Source organism: Thunnus thynnus, chromosome 3 (genome assembly GCF_963924715.1).
Source record: "Thunnus thynnus chromosome 3, fThuThy2.1, whole genome shotgun sequence".
NCBI classification, from domain to species: domain Eukaryota; kingdom Metazoa; phylum Chordata; class Actinopteri; order Scombriformes; family Scombridae; genus Thunnus; species Thunnus thynnus.
The window spans coordinates 23991625-24018420 of record NC_089519.1 but is presented as its reverse complement, the minus strand read 5'-3'; the positions used below and the strand labels follow the sequence as shown (position 1 = coordinate 24018420).

The 26796-nt window shown below is 37.8% G+C and overlaps 2 protein-coding genes across 2 annotated transcripts; one reads left to right on the top strand and one right to left on the bottom strand.

Moving 5' to 3' along the window:
• The first annotated feature begins 333 nt into the window (after positions 1 to 333).
• Positions 334 to 15003, top strand: abcg2d (ATP binding cassette subfamily G member 2 (JR blood group)). The gene is made up of 15 exons (XM_067584896.1): positions 334 to 548; positions 1602 to 1661; positions 1765 to 1879; positions 2006 to 2158; positions 2302 to 2459; positions 3571 to 3722; positions 3920 to 4021; positions 4638 to 4888; positions 7403 to 7485; positions 8894 to 8983; positions 9090 to 9211; positions 9999 to 10153; positions 11390 to 11479; positions 11580 to 11692; positions 12310 to 15003. Exons 1-15 carry the CDS (start codon positions 334 to 336, stop codon positions 12455 to 12457), a joined length of 2007 nt encoding a protein of 668 aa, XP_067440997.1. The 3' UTR covers positions 12458 to 15003.
• A 93-nt stretch (positions 15004 to 15096) lies between these two features.
• On the bottom strand, positions 15097 to 25966 carry pkd2 (polycystic kidney disease 2). Its single transcript, XM_067584894.1, has 15 exons — positions 24995 to 25966; positions 23686 to 23799; positions 21858 to 21991; positions 21008 to 21258; positions 20661 to 20885; positions 19362 to 19590; positions 19074 to 19244; positions 18792 to 18973; positions 18566 to 18686; positions 18365 to 18463; positions 18139 to 18260; positions 17908 to 18025; positions 17586 to 17749; positions 16179 to 16326; positions 15097 to 16068 (listed from the first exon to the last, which is right to left on the bottom strand). The coding sequence occupies exons 1-15, from the start codon at positions 25419 to 25421 to the stop codon at positions 15859 to 15861; spliced, it is 2715 nt and encodes a 904-aa protein (XP_067440995.1). The 5' UTR covers positions 25422 to 25966; the 3' UTR covers positions 15097 to 15858.
• Positions 25967 to 26796: the final 830 nt, after the last annotated feature.

Genomic DNA, 26796 nt, shown 5'->3' with positions numbered 1-26796 from the left:
CATGAGGCTTTAATGTCCCATGAAAATACCTGGATAAGGATTAGTGTGGTGTCAAAACGTAATTTGTCATTGGAGCTGTGTGTGTGTGTGTGTGTGTATACTTTGTGTGGTTTCCTCCCTTCATCCTTCACATTTATTCAGGATTTTCCTCAAGAAGTTATTCAGTAGAAGTGTAGATCCTAACACAGCTTGTCTCATGGTTGATTTAGTTCATAGATGACAGCATAAATAACAGCCACAATCATGAAATTAACTACCTCTGCTCTTTTTTTGCCTTCAGTGTATTGTTTTAATCTAAGAAATTTCATCCTGACAGGGTGCTCGCTGCAGAGGATGATGGAGCGAGCCAATCACGTCAACATTGCAATGATAGAAGACACTGGCACCAACGGGACGGCCGGGTCAAAGGCCGTCACATCCATGGAGCAGGTCAAGCAGCCGTGTGGATCCACTGTGAGCTTCCACAACATCCAGTACAAAGTGCAGCTAAAGAGCGGCTTCCTCTGCAAACGAAAAACGAGTCCCAGAGAAATACTGGTGGACCTCAAGTCAGTTTTAAAGCTTATTTTGTCTGTTTATGTACTCCTCCATCTGTATTTCCTTCCTCACTCACACACAAAAAGGCAGACACATACAGAAATCCACTAGTGAATTGTTATTGATAAGTATATTTAAGATTGTTGCTTATTTATTCTAATTTAACCGAAGACATACACTGCTTCAGATTAACAACCTTTTGATAGAGTATGAGACAAAAAATATTATGAACCTGGTGATTTTTTTGTTTCTTGACTTCCAGAATCACATTGCAAATTGTTAATATATAAATATGAATACTTTACTGTTGATCGAGTCCCTAACTTTGGTGAAACCATGTTAAAAATGTAGTGGTTCTTCATGTTCATGTTTGGCTATTCATTGTATCAAAGCAGTAATGGACAATAGTGAATAGACCCCTTACATTGGTTTCTTTTTGATGGTATTAAACACACCGGACATTTCCCATGGAAGAATGAATCATTTCACACAAGTTTTTTGGGCCTTTTCCCGCCTCAGTGTTAATTATATGATATTAAGCATGGTTTCTTGCATATAATCTCTCTGATGCACTAAAGAGCAGTCTGCCAGGGAAACGAATTAAACACTGTCACGTGATCCACTGCCGGGCTTTTATTCAATCTTTTAATTCCGTTTTATTCTTGTGCTTTTGTGTTCTCTCTGAAGTCAAAGGATCTCTTGGCTTCTTTTAGATTCTTTTTGTATGTATGTGCAGCTATAAAGAAAAGTTCATAATATCGGTAACAAGAGCAAAACAATTTCTTGAACATTTTTTCATTTTGGATGTGTGAAGAAAACGAATTTAGAAATGTGCTTTGGAGAGAATTTCTAAGCTTCATTCAGCTTTTCTGTCCAAGAACCACCCTAATCCACATTGTTTCACACTCTTCATATTTCCTGTTATTAATCTGATTCTATGCAGCGAAAACCTTAAAAATAATTCAAACTGAATGCAAACCATTTCAATGTGTTGCAATCTCTGGCTTTGACTGTATTATCAATGTTAAATTGCTTACACAGAGTTGTGTGTTTTGATCTTGCAGTGGGATTATGAGACCTGGCCTGAACGCAATTCTTGGACCAACTGGAAGTGGGAAATCTTCGTGAGTACAACACCAGCCTCTTGGGGGAAGAAAAAAAAATTCCAAAATATCTACCTGCAGCTGTTATATAGCTATTGATATTTATATATTTTGTTTCTCAAAGATTCTTGGATATTCTGGCTGCAAGGAAGGATCCTTCAGGTCTCTCAGGAGAAGTTCTCATCGACGGAGCACCACAGCCTCCGAACTTCAAGTGCCTCTCTGGTTATGTGGTTCAGGTGCATTTGAATAGTTTTGCTACTTTTCCTCAAAACACTTATAAAGACTGCGGAAAGGCAGATTTTCAGAAAACATGATCCTGACTGTCTCTGACCTTTGACCTCGAGCCCTTGTCTCCCTCCCAGGAAGATGTGGTCATGGGCACCCTGACTGTGAGGGAGAATCTGCGTTTCTCTGCAGCGCTGCGTCTGCCCGGCTCTGTGCCACAGAGTGAGAAAGAAGCTCGAGTCAATCACCTCATCAGAGAACTGGGACTCACCAAGGTGGCTGACTCCAAGGTAAATAATCACACATGTCCCAGTTACTTATCTGTCCTCTTAACTGGAGGTCTGCCTCAAGCTTCAAGACATCAGGTGAGAGTCAGAACAATTCAAAATGTTTTTTATACTGACTGATCCGTGTTGGGTCGGTGTTTTCCCAGGTGGGCACACAGATGACCCGGGGAATCTCTGGGGGAGAGAGGAAGAGGACTAACATCGGTATGGAGCTGATTATTGATCCTTCAGTTCTCTTCCTGGATGAACCGACCACAGGACTGGATGCTAGCACAGCAAACTCTGTCCTGCTGCTGCTGAAAAGGTAATAAAGAACCTTCTCTGTCATTCCTCTGATTTTATCAAGTCTTCAGCCTTCCTTTAGGCTTTCCTTTAAAATAAATTCAACATTAAATCCACTTTTTTCAATTAGTAAATTATATGTAGACGTATGTCACTTTATTAAAGTATAATCTGATTTTAGCCCAAGGGCTCATTGCAACAACAGCTCTTATTTTGGTTTAGATTTTTTAAAAGTTGCTCTTAGAAAGAAAAGCCTTTTGCCATTTTAATTAAGCTTGCATTTAGTACCAACTTTAATGATAATATTTATCGATCTTATTCAATATCGATATTATATTGATATTATTTTATTAGCATAATTTATATTTTATTAAATAAAGAGCTGCATCTTTGGACTAGCAAAAAGCTTTATATTTAAAGCATGCCACAGTATTTACTGTTTGCCTGTTTAATTCATTATATATTCTACATTATTCCCACCGAACTTTGATTTTTTTCTAAATAAGAAATATTGTTATGTGCCTGCAGTGTACAGAGCCTGGAGTGCACCACCAAATATTAATGTACTTTAATTGTAATCAGCGATACATATTAAAAAGCTGTTAAAAATTTAATATTTAAATTTTGATTTAAATGGTGCATTAATAAAAGGTTATAAGGATTATTCAATTATTTCTTTACATTTTGAATTAATAATTGAATTATGTGGAATTCTGAAAATAATTATGGCCATGTTCAATTAAAAATGTGTAAGCATCATGACACCTAAAAATTAAATTAAGTCCAACCCACAAAGCTGCAACATGAGCTAATTTATAGTCAAAAAGCAAAAGTCTGACACTCACACTTCATAGCAGAGAGCGGCATTACACAAAAATGTCACAATCCTCAGGCAGGCAGGTGTGAAAAAAAGAGGGATTACAACTAAGAAAACTTTTTTCTCATGTAGATTGTATCTTTACTGAAGCGTGTTGATGTGTCTGTACAACACAAAAAATCTCCAAATATTTTTTTATGCTTTGAAACTTGAAATTGAGATTATTGATAGTGTTTGATTCAATACAATTAAAAAGCAGCTTTACTGTATTCATCATTATTATTTTATTTTTACTATTTTTATGTCTTTTTTTCAGAATGGCCAGTCATGGAAGAACCATAATCATGTCCATCCACCAACCACGATACTCCATCTACAGACTGTTTGACACCCTCACCTTGTTGGTTAGTGGCAAGATGGTGTACCATGGACCAGCGCCGAATGCTCTGGACTACTTCACCAACATTGGTGAATATCCATCATCATCACCACAAGATACAACTTATAGATCTTTATATTTTGATATTTTAAATTTTTCACTGGTAAATAAATGTAGGTTGTGCAGCTGTATATATACTATATAAACGGTTAATAAAAGCAATGTTACTATAGAACACTGGACAAGTATTGATATTAAACATTGATCATTGTGATCTGTGTTACAGGATACCCCTGTGAGCCCCACAACAACCCAGCTGACTTCTTTCTGGATGTTATTAACGGAGACTTCACTGCTACAACCATGACTAAAGTGCACAGCTCTGAAGGTAACAGCATGTGTAAATCATGCCATGAACACTACTGTCAAGCTTTAATAACGGCTTTAAGAAACACATTTCAGCCTTTATAATAGTAGAATATAAATAAAATATAAAGCCTTTAACACCATCTCTGTCCCCCCAAATCCTGCCTAAACACTTAATTTAAGATTTTGTTTGTTTGTTTTTGACCCTCTTTTAGGATGTGTAGATGCTTGCCTAATGTTCATGAACTTATTGTGAACAGAAATACCAACAATGTGTCGGTCCAGCTCTCTCTCATACTTTCTGACTTCGCTACCTTGTCTGTGGCACTCAGCCCAAAGCCCATTTGTTCCCACTGAGGATGTAAATCAAACTCAAATTGCTTGCTGCACACCAAAAACTCAGATCTGGACCCATACACAACTTCTTGGTGTTTATTTAAACATTTTAAACAAGTGGAAGATCACATTCTTCATCAAATGACAGATTTATATGGTACAGATTGTCCTGTTTCATATTGAAAATCTACATCCTGAATTTAAAAATTAAATCCAAGTGCTTTATGGAGTTATTGGCATCCATTGTAGTAATCTATTTCTAATAGTCAAATATATAATTTATCTCCTGTGTGCATGGCCAGATTTGGACTTTGAGGAGCTCAGCAGCTCCAGGCAGAGCATCGAGGAGCGTCTGATAGAGGAGTACAAGAACAGCAGCTACTCCAGTGACACGCGGGCCGAGCTGGAACGCATCGTTCAAGATAAGGAGTGTATCTCGCGTCCCAAATCCCGCACTATCACCTACAACAGCTCCTTCTTCCACCAGCTGCATTGGGTGCTTAAGAGAACCTTTCAGAACCTGATGTTGAACCCACAAACATCCGTGGCCCAGGTATAAACCCTCTTTACCTAAAATACAAAATTTACCATAAATGGTAAAAAACATGACTGTCATGAACTTAAAGCCGTATCTTTTAAAGACATCTATTGACTTAATCACAATGGTTGACTGGACACATTAATAACAAGTACACAAAGTGCCTCTTTAAGTGAGAAATTTTCAGTTTTCCAACTTGTTGTGTTGTTATGGATCAGTTCCAGCTTGCAGTTTCCAGCTTTTGTGGCCACAATTGAGCTGTATTTAAGTCTTTCGGGTCATATCTAAGTCAAGTCTCAAGTTTTTGAGACTTAAGTAGGACAAAATATACATAAATACACATAAATTAGGTCTCTGCATGAGAGGCATTTGGCTTCAGGGAGGAAAACAGGCCATGTGCTGGATATGAAGACAGGAAAGTAAAAGGAATAAAATGAAGAGAAAAAGAAAATAAAGATATAACCTGACAATTATCTCAGATTATCTAAGGAACAGCTATCAGGAAATTACTGTAAAATAAGACACTAATGTCGCTGATCTTGAAAATGAGGCTGAACCTGTACTCAAAAAATCTGAGGTATTTTGCTACCCTTGCATCAGCAGATCGACTTATGTGCACAAATTTGGCACCAAGTTTTTATATGAGATTGTCATGAAAGCACGTCAGACACAGAGTTTTTCACTGTATTTTCAGTATTAACTCTTTAACCAGAAGCTACATGTTGGATGTTCAGTAAACCACAGAACACACAAAGTAGACAGAGCAGTAAGGACCACATGGCAAGTTTCAGAATTACCACTCGTGTGTGAGTTTTGACCAACAACACACTGATAACGTGGTCACTTAGTAGCAGCACAGTTTAGTGATAAATCGACAACAGACACAGTTTTCAAAAGACACAAGACTGAATGAAACGTGTATAATCTTCCAGCCAGTTAAACTAAAAAACATCTGCCCAGATGTAATTAAAAAGAGCAGCAACACTAAAACTATGTTTTACCTGTTTAGACATGCGAGTGATCATCAACAGCAGAGTAAACAGAACAGACCACAAACTTTGGCATTCACTTGAAAGCAGTGCACACAGCTGTTATGTTCACTGTTGCTGGTTGATGTACACCAACATGAAGCAGCAGTGGTTCAGTGAACACTACACATCCAGTGCCTTTTGGATTCGGTTAAACCCTGAATATTAAAGATTTCTTTCAGCTTTTGGAAGATTTAATGGTTTACAAATATTGGGAGGGATATATTTGCATATTCCGTAGACTGGGGGCGTGATATTAAGTCTTTTTGGCTTTGTACCTTCCAGTATGAAGTCAAGTCTTCCGATAGTCAATTCTTGAGGAAGTCTCAAATCAAGTCGCTGGTCTACAGCTCTGACAGATGAATACATTAAGTTCTCAGTTTTCTGTTTTTTAGGTCAAAGGTTCAAACATGATGTAGTGTAACTTTTACTCTGTTTTAACACTCCAAAGAATGAAAAGAGTGGAAAATCATCAGCGTCACTGCTCTTATCATCCTGAACAGGATACACAGACAGCACTTCAAGGGGTCAAGACTTAATGCTCTCATTAGTCACCCAATGGCGGCAAAATGCCATCAGAAGTCTCCTCACTTTAAGAATTATTAACAGCTAATTGGCCCTAAATAAGTCACAATAATCCTACAAGAGGGGCTCTAGGTGGCGTGGGCGCCGTAATCGGCTTTGGTGACTGTTGTGACCCGACTCTTGCCTCTTTGGGCCAGGATCTGAACTGATATCATATCTGGCCAAAGCCCCCTGGCCCTGGTCCGGGACTCATCACATGATGGCGTCATGACCTATCACTCCACTGCCCCGCTTTCACATGAGGGGCCGGGGGGAATGAGGTGAAAAAGGCTCAACCTTATTAGATTATCCCCTCACCCTGGGAACCGCTTAGTCCTGTCATAATCTGTAAATTGTTAGGATTAAAACTTGTGTCGCTTTCACTTTTCTCACTCTCCTCTGTCACCCCACAACCCCCTCCTCCACCCCCCTACCATCAGTTCTGGTTGTTTTCCCGGATAGGCCGGTTGTGGGGAGGAGCAGGGTGTCCACCTAACCCTTGATCCCCCAAAACACGGGCCTTTTTGTCAATGAGGACACATTCATTTCTATTCTTCAAAAAGAGTTGATGACAAGCTACAATCAGCAGAACTGTGCTACTGAATTACTAACATTTGCCTTTTCCTTCCAAACATCCTCAGACAGTATTAAATGGAAACTTTTATCAACTCAGTTCCTTCCTGAATCTCTAAGCAGTTCTCCAGAATTTCATCACACACTGTGAGTGTTTTATCTCAACTAAAGTGGGAGTTTTCAGTGCAACTTCACCTACTTGCAAGATGCATGATGGAGGAAAAAGGTCAAAACTCCAATTTTGTTCTACTACAGGTTCTACTTGAGTTTTTACTTTGTATACGACTAACTGGCATGATATATGGCTACTAATTAGAAGACTTCTCTTCTGTTGTCTAAGTCTGTCATGTTTTTGTCTGTGCAGCTGGGAGTCAACATCTTCCTCGCTCTGATTGTAGGAGCCATTTTCTTCGGGGTCAAAGATGATCAAAGTGGCATCCAGAACAGGTAGGAGAATTGTTTAAATACATATGTTATTTTATTTCATGTTTATTTGTGTAGGGAAAAGTATATACAGTAGCATGAACCAATACCAAATACCACAACATTTACAGCCAAAGCCAATTTTGAGCCCTTGATGGGCTTTTAAAATACATAAAACTAAACAATAAGACACATACAAAACAGAAGAAAACACAAACACTTTAGTACCAATGATACAATAAAAGTACCATTCTAATAGTAGCAGTAATTGTTGTCTGGCACATAAAGGTGATAAGCCCACATGGACGTGGCTGCAGTGGTAACAGAGCATTTGTCAGAAAAGGTTACATATAAATTACATTTAAAACAAAGAACTTTGTCTCCTCTCCCAAACTCTACAAATAAAATCAGCCACAAAAAAGGTTCCCCTCCTAAAACACTTTTTAAGTCTTTTTATAATCATCCAATAAGAAGATGTCATCAGAAATGGACATTTTATTAAAAATATCGCTTTTAAATCATCATAAAGAGACTCCATCTTCAGTCTCACCTAAATCACATACCATATACAGCCTTTCCTCTTCATGGAGACCGTTAAGAATAAATATTTTTATAACTAATATGTACCTGAATGTCACAGAGATCTCTGACTTTTAGTTCAGTCCTTCTTCGAATAAGGCTCTACACTATAGTTGTTTTTAATGAGACAGTATGTCTGTAATTTATGTACCAAAACCTCGACAAACCACCTTTCTTTAAATGTAGGAAAAAATTTGTGTAAATTATAGTGTAATTACAGTGAAAATGTATTTTATAAAAAACAAATATTTCACCTTACTAGTCTAGTGATACATAATGTCCCAGTTAAAGATGTTTCTGAGCCACTATTCAGACTGTTTACAAGTCTGTTCTAAAGTCAGATCATCTCACATTAATGTTGATTTATAATGTACTGTATAAAGTCATAGCTATCTATAATAATTTATAATTTGTATGATATTTACAATTTTAATTCAGTTCATCTGGAGTTTTATGCAGATAAATAGTCAAGGCAACATGTTTCCTATTAAATGTTTAAGTATTTCACTTAATGACTGCTTTTGCTAAAGAAGTGTGAAAAGTAGAGCAATTCCTGCATGACTAATCCTCTTACCATGTTTTATAGGGCACAACCTGGTACTCACAAGCCCAGTGAAGCACATCAGAAACCTCAGTGGTCTCTCTCTTTGTTTCTGTGCATGGTTCAGTGGAATATAAAGTTGTTACGTTCATGGTCAATGCATAGGCAGTATGGCACACACCCCTCTCTCCTTTTCACTGGGTGCAGGGTCAGATTTAGGGCCACATTTCATATGTTGTACCAGAGATAAACCCTTTCTTGTTTTCCCCAAGACAGACTTAATGACTGGATTTTGCTCTGTTGTTCTTGTAGGATGGGAGCCCTTTTCTTCATCACCACCAACCAGTGTTTCAGCACTGTGTCTGCAGCTGAGCTCTTCATCATTGAGAGGAAACTGTTTGTGTATGTGATCTATTAGGAAGTCATGCAGGATTCAACAAGCTTGAGGGCATACCTTTGACATTTTGAGAGCTTGTATTTAATTTCTGCTTGTGTTTTCTTGTGACAGGCACGAGTACATCAGTGGCTACTACAGAGTGTCTGTCTACTTCCTCTCTAAGATCTTGTCTGACATCACTCTGCGCACCGTCACCTCTGTTATCTTCAGCTGTATTGTCTACTTCATGATCGGTAAGGTTAACAGACCTATAAACTGACTGATTTGATAATATAACAAGCTTTTAAAATACAACTCATTGTTAAAGATGACACCAGTGGTTTCCCACCTTTTTGACTTTTGACGTCTTACATAAAGCAGTGTGTAGTCGGAGTCACATTTCAGATGACTATGGGTCGTTAACAGCTCCAACAAATAGTGATTTTTCCCTCAAAACTTCTCACATGGTTTCCTTTCAATAAATGTTCAAATGATCCGATATTTCGTCAAAAATCAAAGATGAGAAAAAAAGTCCAAAAGCTGAAAACAGATTTGTGTATCAGAACTTTGTTTTTTCTTCTTTCCTCTCCCATTAATCATCTCACGACCCCTCAGATTTATCTGGTGATCCTTTGTTGGGGCCCGACCCCTAGGTTGGGAACCACTGAACTAAACTAGCTAACTGTATATAAAATAGTTGAAACTAGCTCCACCTCCAGCAGCTACAACAGTAATATGCTGCGTACACACTGATGCTTCAGTATGAATAATCTAATGATGTCATATATAATAATATATCAGTCAGAGGGACCAAACCACTACTTTTGCTGCAATACTTAAGTACTTTTACTTAAATAGGATTTTTTTTCATGCAGGACTTTTACTTGTAGTGGAGTATTTTTACATTGCTGTATTAGTACTTACTTAAGTAAAGGATCTGAATACTTCTTCCACCACTGGGTCATGGTTAGTCTCCAGGAGGTGAATGTAAGTCTATGTAACGTCCTCATGACATGACTGTGTGTTTATGTGATCACTCAGGCTTGAAATCCACAGTTGCAGCCTTTTTCATCTTCACGCTGACAGTAACTCTTGTGGCCTACACAGCCACAGCCATGACCATGGCCATCTCAGCTGACCAGACCGTTGTGGCTCTCGCCAACATCTTCATGACCATCACCTTTGTCTTCATGATGGTGAGTGATGCAGCAGCACAGAAAAACAGGGAGAAGAAAGTACAGTTCAATATAGTTTCCCCTTTTGTTCGGTCCAAGCGGCAACCTCAGAGGCTGAAATATGAAGCCAATGCAGAAGTGCTAAAAACTGCAGTTCCTTGAATGGCCACTTGAGCCTGGCTCCAAAAGCAAGTCAATCCCCCTAGACCCTCATGTTAAAATGCCCAACTTTACAGCAGATAAAAACATGTTTACAGCCTGGTACAAAAAACAGTCTCTGTAGCTAATTTCCCCTTTCATGACAACTGTACGGGGGGGTGAATATTTTTAAAACTCACCCGTTTAAATTTTATTAAGCCATAAAGTTATGCATAAATAAGGAGGTGGCCGCTTTGAGTGACAGGTCGCTAGCTGCTAGGTGGCTTGTTTCAGAAACCAGGCTTCATTTGGCCCGCCTCAGCTCCACCTCTTTGCCCATTTTGGATTAGCCGGGATTTCGGTGGAGTCAGGCACTGCCAAGATGGCGACGGCCAGAGCCGCCCACTTTGAGCTTAAAAATCGCTCTTCAGAAACCAATGAGTGATGTCTCGGTGGCTATGTCCATATTTTTTTACAGTCTATGGTTCGGCCTTAAGTAGCTTTAAAGTTGTTATCATCATCATAATTCACACTGTCTGACATTGTAACTGTCAAACAGCTTGTTTCAGCTCCTAATTGAAGCTATATGATGTTAACTGAGTGAAATATATATTCAAACCCAACAAAACATGTTTTTATGGCTGCACTATTCCATCAAATTGAAATATACTAGTCCTGTGCATAATTTTACACACTTTTCCCCCAACTTTATTTATCCCTCTAAGGGCAACTGTATGCCGCAGCTCGCCACCCAGATCAACCCATACACAGAAGATATCAAAGAAATAAAATACTGTTGATTACAAAGCTAAACAATATTCAGAGGCTCTAAGCTATTTAGAAACTTCTGTCGATTTGAACAGTGCATGAGTTTGTAATAACTGTAATGAAAAGAAACACATCATCAAAACACTTTAGTGAAGCACTGGGAGACATTCAAATTACAAGACAGTGTTTTATGTGAATAAAAGCACAGGTGTGACTAATAACATTGATTAAGGCTCTGTTGCATTTAGATACTGTATGCTAACGAGCCATGTCAGTGCAGCCCTAATATATGTTATTAGTTAAACCTATGCTTTTCCTGCTGTGATATCAAAGTTTGTGGTGTGTTTTTAGATTTTCTCAGGTCTCTTGGTGAACCTACCCAGCATCATGGACTGGCTGGCTTGGCTGAAGTACTTCAGTATTCCTCGCTATGGCCTAGCAGTAAGTGACAATAAAGTTCTGACAAATAAAAACACTTCACTGACAGTATTTACAGTATCTTCTCTGTTCAGCATTCACTGACTGTGCTGTCCGTGTTCAGGCCTTGAAGATCAATGAGTTTGTGGGTTTAAAGTTCTGCGAAGAGGCCGTTATCCGAAACACCAACACGTCTGCGATAATGACCAACTGCAGTATGAGCACAGTCGGTTTGACGTGAGTAAACCTGCATATATGATCCAGGTTTTATCTTACTGGTTTACAAAATATCATCTTCCTCTGTGATCTGCTACTCTGAAGCAACTTATTATGACATTTCCAGTTCGGCTAGTCCACGAAGCTCCATATAACTCATGCTAAAGGTTGACATTTTACTTTTAAAAACTTTTACAAACTTAAAGTCCAGATGAAATGGCATTTCGAGATTATCTAACTTCCGTGTTGTGACATATTTCCGAGGAAAACAGGGTAGACAGGGAGGGACATAACGTTGGGAGGAATTTGATTTGAACATTGAAAAGTGGGCGTGTTATAATGAATCTTAGCTAGGTGCCGCCAAAAGTTGAAGAGTGATTGATGGGTGGATGCCATGATATTATTGGTTGAACCTGATTGGTTCAAGCCCATGTAAGCACACATCATATTTTAAGAAAGAACAAAGAAACTAATTTTGGGGTTTTTTTTGTTAAATATTGTTAAATAAGTGCACAATATGTACCGTATGTAATACCAGGATGTGATTTTAAAAGGGTTAAAAAGGCATTTTTCATTTCATCTGCACTTTAAATGCTACTATTTCATGTGTAAGTGACTAACCAGTTGTGTTATTTCAGATGTACAGGAGAACAGTACCTGGACTACCTGGGAATACAGTACACCGCCTGGGGACTGTGGGAGAATCATGTGGCCTTGACTATTATGACAATCATATTTCTTATCATCGCCTATCTGAAGCTACGCTACATTAAGAAGTTCACTTAAAAGGATGAATCTGCATTTTTCTTTTTTTCTTTTTTTTGTCCTCAAAGAACCAGGCCAGTAAATGTTCACCTAATATTTCAGCATTAATAGAATAGTTTCACATTTTGGGTAAGGTGATTTGGTTGGCTTTCTTGCAGAGATGAGAAAATTCATACCACTCTCATGTCTGTACCTTAGGAGCTCCTGCTGGGAGGTGATTAGCTTAGCTTAGCTTGGCTTAGTATAAAGACTAGAAGCAGGTGGAAACAGCTAGCCATGTTCTCTCCAAAGTTAAAACTATAATAAACACCTCTAAAGCTCATGACTTAACACATTATTTCTAATTTTTAAATCTCTATACAAACAGAAATGTAAAAAACGAAGGCGTGGTTTTGAAGGCAGTTATGTGCTGTAACTGTGTTTGTAGTTTGTCTGTTGATAAATTGTTGTTTTTCAAGAAATAGTTGGACCACAGAATTCCCCATAAAATCGCAAGTGGTGATTTTTACATTTCATTTGATTAGTGAGCTTTGTAAGTGCTGGAAGCCTTTTACTTTTCACTTTGAACTGACTCTGTCTCCCCTGCCTCCAGCCTTTATGCTAAGCTAAGTTAACCACCTCCTTGCTCGGCTTGATCTCCAGAATGGTCATTTGGGGGGTAACAGTAGCTAGCTGTAAACACAACATTGACATATTCACCTCATAAAGTTGATATGGCTACCATGCTAGTATACAGCTTCACATTGAGCAGACACAGGCAGTGCTGCATTAGCATTGATTTGGAGTCGTGTTTGTACAAATGTAAGTCTATTCAGTCTCTGTTAGCTCTGTTTTGGTGTCCACAAACTCTTGAGGAATTTATCTTGCTCTTTAGCTGCTAAATTCTCCACTATTTTCACCAGCTAGTTACTAACTTTATCTGTGTGTGGTTTGGTGCTGGCGATAGTAGCATACACTGAGTTTATCAGAGCTTTTTCACTGAAAACAGCTGCAAACTGCCAGTCAGAGTGATGACAGTAAATACAATCAGGAGATGAGAGTGGTATCAATCTTCTCGGAAAGAAAGTAGACAAGCATATTTTCCAAGATGTCAACCCATTCCTCCAAATGTGCCTCTAGTTTGCATGTAATTGGTTTCAGTTTGGGTAAAATACAAACCTGAATGTAAGCATTGACTCCAAAATGTTAAATTTACAACTAATGACACAATATACATTATCTGAGTTGACTTTTAAAACCACCAAGAGAATTTTCTGAAGTGAAAACATGAAATGCACCAAAATAGAAGTTTCGAAATTTTCACAGTAATATGGATCAACTGTATGTGTGCTTCTTACAGGTTTATATTTCAAACATAACTGTGGTTATTTATGAATATTTACATTTGATGTATTATTTTTAAATCAGACTACTATTCTACTATTTTTTCTATATTTTCCTGTAGTCTTGATTTTTTCCCCGCTTTTGGACAATTTCCAAATTACACTGAATTGAATCATTCTTGATTTTACCTCAACAGTGATTAGCTACTTGTAATTGTAGATATTGTAGAATTAAATCAGGTAGATGGTATTTATACGTTTACTTTTTCTATTGTTCCAGAGAAAACTTGTATACATACATATATATTCTGATGCAAGTACATGTATAAACATTTTCATGTAACCTTGGTCTTAGTAGTGTTTTTTCATTGCAGTCACCCAGTTTACACAGTTTGGTGTTGATCTACAGTAACTCTGTTGTAAAGCTTTATTTTATGAGTCTGTAATTTCCTTTTAGTTTCCAAGGAAGTTTTCTGTAAAAAAAAAACAACAATGTAAGTTAGTAGTTTTGCAATATTAATTGATGCACTTAAAATCAGTTGGTACAAATTAATTGCGAGCGTAACCTGCAGCAGGTAAGCTGAACAGCTGATGTGCAAGTGTGAAATAAGTTTACAGGCAAGCATACAATTCAACATATATGAAGAATAATGTGCAATGATACACAAATAATGAATACATATTTACTTGTATTTAAAATCCGTTTTTCTTTCAAAGAAACTCTGGACATGAACAACTTATTATAAACTTAATACAGCTAAATAGTGACTGAAATATCAGAATTTGTCTGTTTTTTCATATAATTAGTGTGAGATTATAAAGTTCTTTTCATTAAACTTTTCAGAGAATGTTTAGGATATTACAGACCTTTGCTGAATACATAAATAGTGCAGCATTTACACATCAGCAGACATATTTTTGGACAGATTCATCTGGTTTAAATCTGCAGCCATGAAGAAATACTGCATAACTGAAATTGGTAAAATAAATCTTGGAAAAAAGATATCTTGGTATCTTAAACAGTAATTTGTATTTTCAACATTTATTATTTCACTAGGCTTCATATCTACCCATATAGATTAACAGCATCAACATGGAAATACATTCAATAAACTGCTACTTTTAGTCTCTATATGTACTTTTAACTATTAGCTGATGTTATCTATCAATAACTCATTCTAAATATACAGTATATGGTATGTAGTATATACTATATATTTTCAATATAGATAATCTTCCAGATCTTGATGTGGTTTGCTTCATATTTATTTTTGTTTTCATGTAACTTAAAATGAATCAGAATTCGAACCTGAAGAAGCAAAATAAATAAAAACAAACTTATATTTTAATAACACTTTATTTGGCATAACAGACATAAAAAAAGAAATAGATTATAAAAAAGTAAGGCACAGGAAAAAATATAAATGCATGGGTTTCCCATGAACACTAGATGCACTCCAAATCGAAGTTTGTTTCAAGTTACAATATGTATCATAAAATGATAATAAGCTATTTAATTTGAAGCTTAATTGATGTATGGCAGAGTGTGCCACACTCGTACCTACTGTATATTAAAATGATTTTAAAAAATCAGCAAAATTAACATTCAAAGAAATGCCTTTTTGGTATTTGTTGAAATGCTAAGATGTGTGGATACAGTGATCAGAAGCAAGTGAGCATATTTCTTGTGTAGTATTAAAATCATATGCTGTGTATTGTGTATACAAACAAACAGAATATGCTTGCAGGCTGTTTTAATACTGTGTCTAATACTGCGATGGATGAGCTTTTATAAATCCTTCATTATTCTTTAACCTCTTCCGCACATTTTTATGTTTTCTTTCATCCTAGTAAAGTAATACTTGATATTAGCTTTCGACAGATTAAAGAATACTTTTAGATGTCTTTCGGGAGAACCTCACTCACACTTTCAGTGCATTTAAGTATTGGAGGTGAGTATTTGTTCTCCTTTGTGGTATGTCAGGGATTAAACAAAAACAACAGGGTGTGTGTCTCATTTTGTTTTGCAAAAATTGCCCCTTCAGGAAAATTTCCAATAGTTTCTTGCCAGAGTGGAATGTTCCTCACTGAGCCAACTCTTCACACGTGTCCGCTCCCGTTTGTGCTTGTGTCAAGGCCGTCAGTGGACAGGGAAGAGGGGGGCCGGGGCCGGGGACCGACAGGAGTGGCTGGCTGTGGGTGGCTGACCTGTGAGACCATATCATCAGACTCCCAGCGCTCCAGCTCCTCCCTAACGAGCCTCTCCATCTGCTCCCTGTGGGCGTCTGTGTCCCGTCCCAGCCGCTCATCCTGACACACAGAAACAGATGAAATCACAGAGTGGGGTTGACATTTTTTTTTACCTGTTTTCTGTCATACTGTATCTTAGCGTGGTTATAATGATATATAATGCATCTCACCTCTATGACTCCGTCCAGCAGCCGACCCAGCACGTCTCTCCTCTTAAGTTTAGCTCGCTCCATGGCTTCCAGCTTCACAATCACAGCGTCTATCTTGGACACAATGCTGCCGATAGAGTGCTCCATCCTGTCCACACGTCTCACCAGCCTGAGAAAACAAAAGGTTGTCACTTCTGTTATTATATTACATGTCAACAAGTGTTAGGAATCAAAAGTTTTAACCTTTTGACCCTCATAGAAATGACAAACCAGTATTTATCTATTTGAGTGTAAAGAAAAGAATGATTCCACTATTTTTATCTACCAACCCACAGAGGATCGACATCAACTTGATTGTGGTTGAAACTGAGGTGTGTCTATAATTATGGCCATTATATTTATTATAGATCCAATCAGAGTCAGAATTTATAACAAATATCAATAAATGTGACTGGAGTCAGATTCCTTATGTGTTTAAACATACTTGGCCAATAAAGCTGATTCTGATTCTCTGATTATAAATCTAATAAGTCCAAGTGAAACACCGGCATTCTGTCCACTGCTAAACTTAACATGCAATGTATCATAAATCAACAGTCACAGCCCCTATGAGCAAAATGAGTTGTTACACCTGTTTGTAACCTGACTTTCTGTGTTGTTCTGGCCATCAAGGCAACATTCATGGTTGTGCCTCCTTTAAAATGTTCTCTGTTGATAATGTAGTTTGTGTTATTTATTGTTTATGATGCTTCTGTAAATAATTGGCCGTTGATCCTTACAGTGTGAAGTCAGAACAATCAGTGATGAAGTTTGACTGGAGTAAAAGTTGCTTTGAGGTTTGTTGTTGCACTGAATTTTTGCTTATGTTATTTATGGGATATGATGATGTTATAACCCCGTGGTTGGTGTCAGTTACAGCAAAAACCTCCCAGATTTAAATTATTATTTGGGTTTCTGTTCTGTAATGAGCCATTATATTTGACACATTCAGAATTATACTTTTTGTAATTCTCTTTTTCTAGGCGAACCAAAATTCACAATATACAATCCATCTTAGGTATTGAATGCAATTATTCAAGTCAAATGTTTCTGCCTTTTCAAAAAGTCCTTCTTATTCAGAAAAAGAAAATGTAAAAGGTCATGTAGGTCATGAGTCATGTAGACAGGTGCACTAGATCAAACCTCTGACTGTTAAAGAAGCAAACTCACTTCATTTCAGGTAAAATTCATACCTGATGAAACATTATAAATAAAGTGAGTACAAGTGATTAACAGCGTGCATGTTTTTCTGTTTTTTTCACTGCAAAACAATCCATATTTGATGCTAATAAGATACTTTGAGAGGCAGATAAATAGAAATACAATTAGTTTCATTCACTGGTAAACATCCATGTAAGTTACAGTGTAATAAGAATAACAGCATCATACACTTGAAACTCCTCATAGGAGACGCCTCCTGAGCTGCTGCCGCGGCGACGAGAGCTGTGGCCGCTATCTTCATCGTCGTCCTCCTCCGAGTCATCCTGGGTGCGAGGGAAGCTCCGCCCACTGCTGGGTCTTGTCAGCGAATTGCGTTCCAGATCCAAGTCCTCCTAGCGTACGAGCAGAAACACACTGAGCACCTGCAGGTGTTGTGACTGCGTATACGCTAACACATACATTCAAGGTGTTTTTCCATGTATTTCTTATTCAGAATCAGTTACTAAAACCAGACTTTCGTCTACACCATGGAACAAGCTTCATCACTCACTCTCTCTTTCTCCAGGTCATCTCTCATTTGTTGGTGTTCATGCTCCGTCAGCTCCTGATCGCCATCGTGATCGTACTTTGCAAAAATGGCCTGAATCTCTGCATCTGTGTGGCCCTTCCTGAGCAAAGAAAAATCAAAACACTCTCAGGATGGACAGCAGGTGATATATAACTTAACATTGCCGTCATAATACTTTATAGCTTTTTTTTGCATGATTTGAGATTTAGTCACCCTTTTAGGTCCTGGCGGAGTTCGTCAAAGTTCAATTTGCCCCCAGCCTGACGCAAACTGTCAGAGATGTCGTCTACTGCCGTCTTTTTGAGTCTCAACTTCATCAAGGCTTTGTTACAACCCTGAGGGAGGGTCAGAGGAGTGCTTACAATTAATTTACTTAAACTTACATAAAAACACAGTTTTAGGATAATAATATTAACTTATGTCAGACAGAGTACAATACCTTCTTAATGAAGTCAGTCATCTCCATCTCAGACCTCTGCTGGGACATATCGGCCTTCACCTCTGAGTATGTGTCATTGATGATGGCCAAGAACATGTTCTATATAGAAAGAAATTAGTATTCTGTGTTAGCGAGGAGCATAGAGTGAATGACATATGTGAACAACACAAATAAACATGCTTACATGACTGCCCTACTCACCATGAGAATGAAGAAAATGAAGAAGACAAATGTGGTGAAGTAGATCGGTCCGAGCACTGGGTTTGCCTCCTCAATCTCTGAGAACTCAAAGTCTCCCAGAATGATACGGAACTGGGTAAAACTACACAAACAGCAAAACATTTTTACATTTTTTAACAACAGGAAATTAATAAAAGTAAGAGTAATATTTGTACGTTTGTAGACTATACTTGTATAATGTTCTTACATGCTGGCTTGGAAAGTGCTGAAATCATTGACTTGGGTTCCAAATACTAAGTAGGCCAGCTGAGCATACGCCAAGAAGATGATGAAGAACATGATGGCAAAACCCACGAGGTCCTTGGCACAGCGAGACATGGTGCTGGACAGCTGACTCATGGTCTTATTGAAGTTGATGAACTTAAAAAGCTGAGAGGATGTGAAAGGTCATTAATCATAAGTATGTTTGTTATTACATTTAATTTGGGCAGTTTTTGAGTGATTATGAACCAAGGGAAAAGATGTCTACCTTGACCCAGGAAAAAAAGACGATGACTGCGGCCACGTTGTTGAACTGGACCTGCAAGTTGGCCAAAGACTCAAAGCTCGGGTGAGCAGTGTGGTTCTCCAGTAAACCTTTGAGAAGGTTGCCTACCATAGCTGTTCTGGTAATGTTCATGATGATAGCAACAACACTCAGCTGAAAAAGGAGCAGAAACAGTCAAATTAACATTCTAGCATAACAGTGATTACCTGCTACGACAAAAACATTGTTACATCTAGCTAAAATGACTCGACTATTGCATAACATACGCACCGCAACGATGAGAACGTCAAGACAGTTCCACAGGCTCTTGAAGTAATGCAGCCGGTGGATGCGGATCTCCAGCACCTCCTCCACCACATAGTAGAGGATGAATAGGCAGAATGCCACCTCACACAAACCCACAAAGTAGTCCCAGCTGGACACGTATCGTATCAGACGCACTGTTTGGAACTGCCAGGATGTCACCACCCCGCCAGTAGCAGGGAACTCCACCAACAACCTGACAAATGCATCAAATTGATTGAAATTCAAATGATGGTATTAATAAGCTGGCACTGCTATATTGGATTGACAACTTAAAATAAAGTATGTTTATGTAAATCAAGAATTTAGATAATAATTAGCAAGGATGAAGTATTAATTTTCCCCTTTTTGACTGTGGCAAAAAAGGGAAACAAATTATCAGCAGTCCATTGACTAATTAGTCAATGGACAGAAAATTAATCAGCAACAATTTTGATAAATGATAAATCTTTTAAGTCATTTATCAAGCCAAAATCACAAATATCCACTGCTTTCAGCTTTTCTCTGTTTTATACCATATAAATTGAACACATTTTATTTTTCGACTGTTTGTCAGGCAAAACATGCAATGTGAAGATCTTAAGCTCTGGGAAATTGTGATGAGCATTTTTCACTGTTTTCTCACTCTAAAAAATTAGGAAAAAAAAGAATGACACATAATTAATGGGACACTATGTGTTCCAGTTAAAAAAAAAAAATACTGCATCACATAGGGGGTTGAGGCAGCTTCTGAGGGAGGCAGCTAGAAAGTAAAGAAGCTAAACTCAGTCGGATTATGTGTAACTATTTGATTTGTATATCCAAGTGTGTATGTGTCCCTGTAGATTTTAGAATCCCCAAGGTCCTTGGAAGATATGAAGGCTTGGACAGGAATTAGAGGGTCTGTAACCTTCATAATCACAAGAATCACATTTTATTTGAATGTAAAAATAAAATTATAATGGTAATAATAGGAAAAAGAATATGCCCACGTTTTATTTAATCATTTATGTTTAAGTTCATTTTGTTATTATAGTCAGATAAGACAAAAGTTTTATGTACATCAGGTGCCTTCTTGAAGAACATTTAGCTTCTGTTTTAATAATTTTTGTTGCACTTCATTCCTGCCGGGTGCCATTGTTCTGTCATTACTGTACCATGTATGTTGTATGAATGATGTTGTGCATGTAGTCTTAGTAGGTCAATAATCGTAAAATCAGTAAATACTCTGTATTTGGAGCCCTAGATTGCTTTGTAAATGCATTTGCTGTGACTGATGATTCTCACCTGGCGATGCAGAAGAGGTTGATGTTACCATTGTAGACAGAGAAGTCGAGGAAGACCGCTCTGGTGCCTCGGTCCAGCCACAGGTGGTCTTTGAGAAACTGCAGTTGGATTGCTGACTCCTCTTTCGTACGAGACAGATCTTGGTAGTATCCTCCACCTGCATATTTGGATACCTGACCCCAGTAACTGCTCCCATTCATATCACTCTCTGTTGTATATACCCACCTGATGGACAACAAAAATGTTAGGATGAAGAATTTAATGTATTATTTACAGATGATACAGTTCAATCTTGTACTCTAAAACGAAATCTGCACTGATGTCAAAATTTAAGTGTGTTGACATACGCGGTTCCATTCTTGGGGCCAAAGGAGGTGGTGTCCTCATTGGTCGGGGTGTACATGTTGAAGCAATCCTGAACCTCATCCCTCAGATCTTCATGGATGGAACAGGACTCATTGCGGACTTTGACCTGCCGCAGGCGTGGCACCCCAAGTAGGAGGTTCTCATAGTAGATGAGACTCTGATTCTCTGGCAGGCTCTTGTTGTTGTACCACACCTCCCAGTACATGCCATTGAGGAAAGGTCCCTCTGTGAACTACGAGTTTAGGACAGTCAGGATTATGACACAGGAGAGGCAAGACAGAGGCATTCAGACATGAGTAACACCCTGATGTCTGCGGTGAACTAATGTGATTTTGAATTTGATCTATGAACAAATGGCTTTTGTGTATAGCTCAGCTTCTGACAATGAGTGATTTTATGACCGATACTACTATCATTTCTATATGCTAAATGTGAAGTTATAGCCAGAAGATAGTTTAGCTTGGCATAAAGACAGAAAACACGGGGAAACAGCTAGGCTGGCTCTGTCCAAAGGTAACAAAGTCCAAAGAGCAGGACATCTGAATCTCACTAATTAGGTGGTCCAAGCTAGCTGCTTCCAGTCTTTATGCTAAGCTGACTGACTGTAACCTTATATTTACAGTAAAGACATGAAAGTGGTTTTAATACTCCCATCTAAGTCTTGGCAAATATGTCCTAAAAAAGTGTTTCTTTAAATTATTGCATTCAACATAGCTTTCCTTTCCCAAGATGTGACATAATGAGTAAAAAATTACAGATGAAATTAAAAACATTTTATTTTGCCTGACAAAAGATTTTTACCACAAACTCAGATCGATGTTGCATGTTTACCTTCCAGAAATCCTCCATTGTTGAGAGGCTCCTAAAAGTAGAAGGGTCTCCAGCAGACAGCGGCGTGTCCACGAAAAGCTGAGACATGACTTTGGTATAGTAGTACATATTGGCACTCACCATCCCATAGGTCACTGTAAAGCATTTAACAATATAAGAAACCATTACTGAGAGTATGTAGAAAGTAATATTATTATTATTATTATTATTATTGTTATTATTATCATTAGCAGCACCTTGTTAAGATGAATACTGACATACAGGACTGTGTGAAGACTTTGTGTTTACATAAATGTGTTCTTTACATCCAGTACGACCCTGCAAAGACTTGATCAACACAAAAAAACCCTCAAAATTACATTAAACTTAATGTTGTTTCACTTATGCATTACTATCCTCTGTAGCATACAGTATTAAACAGAGAGTAGCTCTTGAAACTGCTTTTACTAGTCAAGCTCTGGCAAAATATGCCTCAATCCTGTCTGCCAGGAAATCATTTCCTGATCCACCCTAAACCACAATTTGGCATTTTTCATTGCAGCAAAAAGACAGTCCAGAAACTTAGCTATTAGTTTTCTCATCACACACATTTTAAATGTGGGATTTCCATAGATTCTTTTTGCCATCTCAAAATGTGGTCCTCAAATTTGTGCTGTTGGTGGAATTTAAGCCTCCTGACAAATGTTGGAGATTTGATTTTCAGCTGCAAAAACCATTAAGCATACACTTCGAGTTTGGAAAATGACTTTTCAGCTACAGGAAAGGTGCCCAGACATACAGTATTTGGTACCACATTTTGAAAAGCTTTCTATGAGTCACTTGGATCAACTGACAATTCAGTTCAGTCCAAGACTGGCTTTTGAGACACAAGCATTTACTTTACGGATATGTCACTACAAATTACGTAAATTCTTTATTTTGGGGACATTTCTTAAACCATCTAACCACTCTCAAGCTAAAGTTATAATTACAGAAAAGGTCTTGGCATCCAGTTCAGATTTTTTTCCAATACTGAATTTTTGTGCCCTCTGTGTGCATCTACCTTAAAGAGAAACTGATGTTTAAATGTTGGGTCCATAGTATACAACAACCCACGTATTTATGCCATCCATAATGGACACAAACAAGACAGAAATAGTTTGACAAAAGAATCTTGCTCTGCAGATGGAGTTTAATCATTTCATGTATGAGTTATCAGATATAAAAGTACAGATCTATGCACACAGAGAGAGCTCAGATATCTCCATGACAACTGAGCAAACTCCATCTGAGGAAGGCTTTAAGATGCTTTTGAAAGCTACCAAAAAAAAAAAGCTAACAAGTGAACCTCGAATTAAACTTTGTCAAGACAGAAACAGTTCAAGATGGAGATGGAGCAAAGTCTAGCAGGCGCTGTGTCACAGTTGTTATACTACTTGCTAATAGTATACAGTATGTACCATATATTAATTGTCATAGGATACTATTGTACAAGAAATTACGGTACTTTACTCCTGTGTAATAAAAGGAAGTTATACAATATCTGCCTGACCTTATGTCAATAAAACTGCAATTTTGGAGCACTGCAGCAAATTACAATTACAATTTGAATGTAGTATGGAGTTGAAGACAGGTTACGTTTGGTGTTTGGTGCTGTGTTTATTTCCAAACTTTTTGCTGTAGGAGAAAGTCATCAGTGTGTCTTCAATAATTGGCCCTGATTTAGATGAAAATATGCCAGAAACCTGATTTCTCAACAGTGAAGCTTAGAACTCTACACTACTCTACCAACTGCAGTTTCTCAAACTCTGTGTATATATCTGGTGTCTGGTGTTCAGTGTTTACTTACAGATACAAATAGTGATGAGGAATGCGACATATGTGAGCATCTCTCTCAGTACGTTCCTGAGGTACCTTTCTCGACTGTTGTCACTGTCCTCCATCAGCTCTGTGCCCCACAGAACTGCAAAGGAAAAAAGTCAAGAGTGCATCAGTGTTTGTATGAGACTTGCTTAAACAAATATTGTAGTAAAACTTACAGTATTTTCTTCTTAATTGGTCCAATTCAGATAATATGTCAGGGCTGTGAAGATTTAAATAGGAGATGTGTTAAATCTCCTCTTAAAATAATTTATATTTTATATGTGGAGCATATACTAATTTTACTTTTTCTTGATTGAATTGTCTCTTTATTTCAGGAATCCTTTATTACTGGATTTTTTTTAACTTATTTTATTCTAATCCAGTCTTTTGTTACCAATAAGTTCACCATTTGATTTGATTTTATATTTGTTTATATATGTTTATTTTAATTTACTGCCTTGTGTGTAGCAGTTTGTAACCTGGATGCTCAATAAAAAAGGTATCTTGAACTTTGGTAGCTGTCTACACTAGTCATCTTCATGATTGATGGCTAATTTCAACATATAGAAAAAAACTTTAACTTTTAATCAGTAGCATACATAAATATAAATCTGCTGGGTCACTGTGCAGCGAATTTAACAACCTGGCAACCTTAAATTTCTTGTTTTTTTATGGCATTATCCTGATTGTTACTGATCTGTAAAGAACGTAAACAATGCCATCATGCTTACAAGTCTACAAGGCATAAAGAGAGTGACTCAGGCTTATGACTAGACAAATTTTTACCTGAGTGTGTGTGGCTGGACATCGGTTTTTCAACTTTAGCTCGTTTTTATTTCCTCTATTATTATTATTATTATTATTATTAATATTATTATTATCATTGTTAAAGATTGTTGACTGTGTTTTTTTTCTACTGTCCAGGTAGATGTTGGTTTCCACTGATTTTATTAAAGCTTTAAAATCAACCTGTGGAAACTTGGTAGATTTGGGTAATCTATAAATACACTGTATTTTGCTGTATTTATGTTAGTGTTACATTATCAGTTCATGGTAACACATTACTATACAGCTGTGTGTATTTTAGAGCTTAACATCATTCAAGTTCAATATAATTCTCTACATAGTGTTTTACTGTAACTCATAGGTAAGTGTGTGTGTGTGTGTGTGTGTGTGTGTGTGTGTGTGTGTGTGTGTGTGTGTGTGTGTGTGTGTGTGTTTTGATGTTAAGCACCTTGAACTGCCACTGTGTATGAAAAGTGCTACACAAATAAAACCTACTTGATTTGACTTACTTCTGATTTTCTGGAGGATCTGCTTCAAACAGCCGGGATAGTCATGCCTGTCTTGCTGCTGGGCATCCACAGTCGGGGTCGGGTAGAGCCCTCCTCCCCGAGGGATGTGGGTGCTGCTGCCGCCTGCGGTGTAGCTCCCCAGGCCGCTGCTGCAGCTGCTGCTGGAGGCCGTGGACACCGACCTCCTCCCGGGACTCGCTGGAGGCCAGTCTGCTTCCATAATCTCATCCTCGGGCTCAAAACCCGGGTTATCCCGGCTCCAGGCTTGTCTCGACGGAGGGGACGGGGTACCTATGACTCCTCCGAGCCCCAGGTCTTGATGCTGGATGTTCTCCATCTCTATCCCTTCGCTGGTGTCCAGTCTGTGCGGCAACCTGCCAGCCTGGCCCTGCGGTGGCTGCTGGGGTCCGACTCGGGATGAACTCATGGTCCAGTTAGCTAACTTTTTTTTTATCTGGTGCGGAGCATCTGCAAAACTTATCCAAAAACGCTTAAACCCCTGATAAAGCCGTTTATAACGACTAAAGCATTTCGCGTTAGAGATACTGAGCTGTTACACGCATATAAACCAAAACACACAAATTAGGAAAGTTAGTCAAAAAGCTGATTAGCTTAATTAGATGTAACCGTACACTGTACTGTTATGTAAAAAACACAAAACAGACAATTAAATAACGATTTTCTGCGCATAGCCGACGTTAGTGTTTTTCACGCTCTCCTAACGGTAAAAAAAACTTTCCTTAATGAAAACTTCAACCGTTCTTCCAAGTTTGTCTCTAAAAAGTTTCCGTTATTCTAGAAAAACGATGCCTTTAAAGCGTTTAAAGTTGTTCGCTAACAAGCTATTTACGTATAAATTGACAACTACGTCAAAAAATGCCGTGTTTAAGTGAAAGAAGACGGATACTTTTCTCGTCCCAGGACAGCCATCTTGTTCCTGAACTGTTCCCCCAAAAAACACACATTCACTCTCATTTGCTCGGGACTCGGATTACATTAGAAGTGATGGCGTCGCATTTAAAGGGTGGAAATATTCAGTGAAAATCACCTTTCTGTATTGAAATATCAATTCACGTATTATTATTAAACGTTTTCTTAATTTAACGGCTTGAATTCAAGGACTGAACTGGTTTGAGATTGTTTTTGTTTATTCCTAAAAAAAAAAAAAAAAAATCACAATTTTGTCCCCATACAAAATATTTTTCTTAAAATCTGTTTTGACTCAATATTTTGAGATTATATGTGTTTAGTGACGATCTATAAGCCTTGCATTAGCTTTAAAATGTTTAATTTAGCTAATATTTATATGAACATAAAAGTTACATAACCTCTGTATGTTTGGCTCAGCCGTTGCTATGACAACAAGGCACTTCAGTAAGGAACTCATCAACATGAGGCCAGTCTGTTAAATCTGTGCTCCACATGCAAATACCAAATGAAATCTAAAGAGAAATACATAAGAAATAATTATAGATTAGTCATAGACCAATTATAGGCAGTTTGGATCTTTCCAGTAAAGAGTTTTGCATCTTGAAACGGTTGTAAAAAGTGACTAAAAGCAGTAAAATGTGCAAGCAAAACCACAACTGCATGAGGTTAGCTTGGTGTATGAAATGTACCGTTTTTCAGTTATATAAACCTAAAAATAAATGTTAAAGTGGACCTGTTATCTTGTTTTTCCATCAAACTGTTACCATTTATATAGAGAGGAAATTTGAAATAGCAATTCTACTACTAATAAAGTCACTCGGAAACACAGAATCTGATATATTACACTGATGATCATATAATACCCTAAATGT